The sequence below is a fragment of the Lolium rigidum genome, chromosome 2, assembly GCF_022539505.1.
Source record: "Lolium rigidum isolate FL_2022 chromosome 2, APGP_CSIRO_Lrig_0.1, whole genome shotgun sequence".
NCBI classification, from domain to species: domain Eukaryota; kingdom Viridiplantae; phylum Streptophyta; class Magnoliopsida; order Poales; family Poaceae; genus Lolium; species Lolium rigidum.
Window position 1 is genome coordinate 39,488,728 of NC_061509.1, and position 5,428 is coordinate 39,494,155.

The window sequence follows — 5,428 nt, forward strand, 5'->3', positions numbered from 1 at the left end:
CAGGGACGAGCGGTGGCGCGCTGTCGACACGTTTTAGAGGTTGAAGACGAATGACATCTTAAGGATTTCGTTGTAATTTTTGTTTTTCTTGAGGTGATTTATACTGTTCGATGCCTAGAGTTCTATTTGCAAAAAACAAAACATTCAGTAGAAATTTCCATGGCATTAATTAGCACTCAAAGATATGGGGGAAATTGGAAAGTGACAACACATTTTAACACGCCATGTGATCTGTTTCAGAACAGCGGCAGTGCACACCATCATGTATCCATATCTATATGCAACTGCACCTTGAAGACGTCCGGGGCAGTACACTTTTTTGGTTAACAATACTACTATAATAATGAAACGGAAAGTAGCACACTTGAAAGAAAAAAAAAAGTAAAGTAGCACACACAGTTTGAGTTTCAAGGAAAAGGAAACTCGAAGTTGAAGTGCAGTCCGGGGCACATGGAGACACAAACAAAGCCAAACCGGAGACTTTCTTCAGTTGGCAGCTTCTCCTCTCGTCTTCCCCCCTGCACTACCACTACAGTCTCTGCTTACTTATCAAGCCTGCCTCCCCCTTGACTTCCCCTCCCCCCTACTCGTCTTCCTCTTCCCCTTGTCTCCTCCCCAAGCCATCCTCGGTTTCTCGTCTCCTCCCCAGTTCCTCCTTGACCCGGAGTAATAGAGGGGAGGAGAGGAAGATGGGGAACATCTGCGGCGGCGCGGGGCGGGCTCATGTGGCGGCGGATTACAGGCCCTCTAGCCCAGGTGAGGCTTACATCTGGTCTTCTTCCAAGAACTTGAGTCTGGGTTTCAGGTCCATTCTCCTGTAACTTTTCTTGTGCCTTTCCGATCCCCGGATCCTGCCCTGCCAGCCCCGGCCTGTCCTAGGCGGATGGTTTTCTTGGTTCCTGCTCCGATGTTTGTTTTGTCGTCGCGGTGCAGAAAGCCAGGAAGGAACGCCATGGTTGTCTAGGCCAAGAGTCTGTTTTAGTTTAGTTGATTTTCAGTCTGAGTTAGCTCCCCTAGCTTAAAAAGTTTGTGTTGTTTTTTCCTGTGTCGGTCAGTCAGTCTGTCTTGCTGAATTGGTTAGGGGTGGTGTTAAGGAACCGGGGCAAGCTGTTTGGTTTACTAGTTTCAGATTCCTCCGTTCTTCGTTGAGGCAGTAGGGAGAGATGAGGGGAAAGGAATTAACTGAATTAGTATCATAATATCACAGAGCCGTACTTTTCCATTCTCCATGGTTAATGCTTGCTTTGCTAGCATCTACGAAACTTTAGTTTAGAAATACCCTGTCAGGGAAAAAGATGATTAGTTTCCCCCCATTCCATGGATCATATAGGCGGCAGCTACCATATACCACGGAATCAATCCTAAATGTTTCCTATGATGGGGAGAAAACAGTCCCCAACTTCAGTTGAACTCTCAGACAATCAAATTCAGTATGTTTATTTTCGCGACTGAAACAAATTCAGTATGCTAACAACGTGTGCAAACTGTACAACAGGGACGACGACCTTCAAGACGAGCGGCAGCGTAACAACCAGCAACAGCACCACGGGGAAGCTCTCCACCGGGAGCAGCGGCTTCATGGCCTCCTCTACAGGCAGCGTCGGCACGAACGGCGGGTTCGACGAGGGAGGGTTCCTCGAGGGCCAGATCCTGGAGGCGCCGAACCTCCGCACGTTCACGTTCCTTGAACTCCGGACGGCTACCAAGAACTTCAGGCCTGACAGTGTGCTCGGGGAGGGTGGGTTCGGGAGGGTGTACAAGGGGTGGGTGGACGAGAAGACGATGAACCCGGCCAAGAGTGGCACTGGCATGGTGGTCGCTGTCAAGAAGCTCAACTCGGAGAGCTTGCAGGGATATGAGGAATGGCAGGTAAAATCTGGCCCTTCTTCGCCTTCTTTGTTTTGTTTTTTTTTTGGGATTTGAGATTCCAAGTTTCCAACTTGATGAGTATGAGCACGGGAATCTTGGCAAGCTTGGGGGTTTGACTTAGTTTTATTTGCTGCTGATGGTAATTGGATCAGCCCAAGCGTGAGAACTGCTATGAGTTTAGTTTTGTACTGTTTGCTGATGACACAGCCCGCCTTCTGTCCGCACACCACTGGCAAGGTTTTTAAAAGATCACTTCAATTTTGAATATTTTCCTGGTCATTATATGCTCTTGGAGTTATGGATCTTTGTGCTTTGTTTAACTTTTGGTGACTTGTTAGTGTCATTTTTCCAAGTGCTGACCAGAAACATATTGTTGGGGAGTGCTATGATGAGCTTGTTCACACCTGTTGACAAGAAATACCCAATAATCCACATGTTTATCACAATGTAGTTGCTTCTCTTTGTTTGGTCAACTCTGTTACATACAAATGCTACCACTAGGCTGGCAGATGCGACTTGATGCTCCTAGTGTTGTCTTACAGAATCATCACTTCGAAAGGTTACTACAGCTGCCGTATCTAATTATCATTTCTGGTTACCGACTTGCAGTCAGAGATAAACTTTTTGGGAAGGCTCTCGCACCCAAACCTTGTCAAGCTATTGGGGTACTGCTGGGAGGACAAGGAACTATTACTAGTGTACGAGTTCATGGCCAAAGGGAGCTTGGAAAACCATCTTTTCCGAAGTGAGCTATTACTGCTGATAATTTTTTCATCTTTTCTTCTTTGTATTTTACTTCAAAATAGGTTCATGAGCAGCCAATTCACTTAAAAATACTGATATTGGAACCTATTGCATTTCCTTAGGAGGATGTGCTCCATTATCATGGGAACTGAGGTTGAAGATAGCCATTGGCGCAGCTCGAGGACTTGCATTCTTGCATGCATCCGAGAAGCAAGTTATCTACCGTGATTTCAAGGCTTCTAATATTCTTCTAGATGCAGTAAGCTTTCTAATATACAATTTACCTATCTGTTATCTATTTGTTGACTTCAAATGCTGACTGTATTCCTTTGGCAGAATTACAACGCGAAGCTCTCTGATTTTGGTCTTGCCAAGCTTGGACCAACTGGTAGCAACTCGCATATCACGACGAGGGTCATGGGCACCTATGGATACGCAGCTCCCGAATATGTAGCCACCGGTATGTGTCCTCATGAATGTCATACATAGATATATATGATTTTTTTTTTGAGGTAACAGATATATATGATCTGATAATGCTGTCTGCAATTGATATATACCAGTTATCGTACCAACTGAACTGAAACGCATGCCAGATAGGTTAGTTGCCCCATATGGAAAATGAATTCTCACATTTTCTTCCAAATTTAGAGTTCTACATTAAGTAGGCTTGTCAATCATTCACGGCAATTGCTTCTCTCTGCTGGATAGTTTATTCATGATGAGCCATGTCTTAGGACTTTAACTGTACTTTTTTTGCATTTGCATCCCTGTACAGTCAGCCTGTCACCTTCTTAAAAAGAGAAAAATTAATGCACATAAAATTGCACTTATTCGTACCAATGATTTCTATTTCAAGTTAGCTTTTCATCCCATAGCTCCATTCATCCTTGTAGAATTTTGAGTTTGGAAGTTGCTATGTGTAGTTGCTTTCTTAGATGTTGATGGCTGTTCTAACTGCATGCTCTGAACAATGTCCAGGTCATTTATATGTCAAGAGCGATGTATATGGTTTCGGAGTTGTGATGCTGGAGATGCTGTCCGGCCAGCGAGCGTTGGACCCCAATCGTCCCAACGGACAGCTCAGTCTCGTTGACTGGGCGAAGCCCTACTTGGCTGACCGGAGAAAGCTGGCGCGTCTCATGGACCCCCGGTTTGAGGGCCAGTACAACTCCAAACAAGCCCTCCAGTCGGCACAGCTGACGTTGAACTGCCTTGCCGGCGAGCCCAGGAGCAGGCCCTCGATGAAGGAGGTCCTCGAGACGCTCGAGCAGATCGAGGCGATGAAGAGCCGAACAAGGGAGGCAAGAGGAGGGAGTGGGACGTCATCACGGAGCCGCACCCATGGCCACTCTGCGGTGCACCAGCGGTCGTCGCCACACGGAGGCAGCGATGGGCGCCGCGGTTCGAGGGCCACCAATGGACATGCCACCAAGGCACGGTGATCCTCTGGCGGCTCTCGGAGCTGATGATGATGATGACATTCTTTCCTGTACATGGTCTAATTAAATTAGTAATTTTTCTCTGAGGTTGTGTTGGACGACAGTGTGTGTAGACTGTAGAAAAAAAGGAAATCAGAGATGTCTTGTAATTGTATATTGTGAAGATCTAGAAATAGCAGAGGTAATAATTCTTCCATGTTCTGCGATTTGTTTTGCATTTGGTTGGATAATAGTATATCATGATGTGGAGCTGCTAAGATACCAGAAGAGACTATGCAATTCAACAGTTTTGTGTTGGTAATTGTTATCATTTCATTTGTTTGTACTATGTATATAAATTCAACTACAGCATTGGCCAGAAATGAATCCAGTGTGCAAAATCCATTTGACCACAATAACAACATGATGACATTTTTTCTAAAATGGTGACTAAACTGGGCGTTCGTGAAATATCCGAAATATCCGTTTGATTTTTTCTAAATCAGTGTGAATGATGTGATGTGGCAACCTGTTGTGAACCCTATTATGAATTGGCCGGCAGTTTTGATATTTTGAAGTCAAAGCAAGCAAGAAGTCTACATACTCCTCCTGTCTCCAACCAACCAACCAATAAGACAACTACTGCTGATCTTAGGAAGAATTGACTCAAGAAGTTTGAGCTACCATAGTAGACAAGTGAATCTATCTTGTTCTTTTGCATTGAACGAGGTTGCTGGCCCAAACGTACACCTGTCATACACATACATGATTCTCCCTCCTATTATGTTTGCAAACTCTTCAGTTTGTATTAACTGATGAATGGAAATATCAAATAGTCTTCCTACATCTACGCTACATTGTCGTTTTTTTAGCACATAAAAAGTCATAAATAAAGTACAGATTACATGGCACTTGTCTCCGCCAAATAGATGACCAAAATTAATAAAATTTGAACTTGAGCTTGCAGTATGAAATTAGTCTCTTGCTCCGTTGGGTGGCCTGCTCTGGATTCATGCATTCAAAGCTCAAACCAGTAGGATGTAGGCTTCCCTCTCACCTGATCAAACCAAGGTTTTAACTGGATCAGATATACGACCATGCACCAGGGTTTAACATGTCACGATTTTACAGTTTCTTACATACTATGGCTGCAAATACTTTATTTGCCAAATCACACATGCTATTCGATGAACCCTTAGTTAAAGCAATGGCAAAGACAGAGAAGAAATACATAACCATCAGTTAAACCAAGGGAGTTATCAAGTTAAAGTTTCTCACTAACATTCGCGCCGTATCAAAAGTACAAACCAAGAAGAAAAGAACTGTGAGATACTGATATTGCTGGATGGGGAGAATATTAAGACTTGAAGCACGGTGCTAGCAGTAGTACCTAG

General features: G+C 44.3%; 1 protein-coding gene across 1 annotated transcript; it reads left to right on the forward strand.

Moving 5' to 3' along the window:
* The first annotated feature begins 582 nt into the window (after window positions 1-582).
* On the forward strand, window positions 583-4,058 carry LOC124691611 (probable serine/threonine-protein kinase PIX13). The gene is made up of 6 exons (XM_047224904.1): window positions 583-756; window positions 1,496-1,869; window positions 2,479-2,614; window positions 2,736-2,872; window positions 2,950-3,073; window positions 3,595-4,058. The coding sequence occupies exons 1-6, from the start codon at window positions 690-692 to the stop codon at window positions 4,056-4,058; spliced, it is 1,302 nt and encodes a 433-aa protein (XP_047080860.1). The 5' UTR covers window positions 583-689.
* Window positions 4,059-5,428: the final 1,370 nt, after the last annotated feature.

What these genes read in the sequence shown, in the direction of transcription:
- LOC124691611 (XM_047224904.1), top strand. Translation starts at nt 690, where the DNA reads ATGGGGAACATCTGCGGCGGCGCGGGGCGGGCTCATGTGGCGGCGGAT. An exon ending in CTAATATTCTTCTAGATGCA is followed by an intron (nt 2,873 to 2,949) that starts GTAAGCTTTCTA and finishes TTCCTTTGGCAG; the next exon opens with AATTACAACGCGAAGCTCTC. An exon ending in TCCCGAATATGTAGCCACCG is followed by an intron (nt 3,074 to 3,594) that starts GTATGTGTCCTC and finishes AACAATGTCCAG; the next exon opens with GTCATTTATATGTCAAGAGC.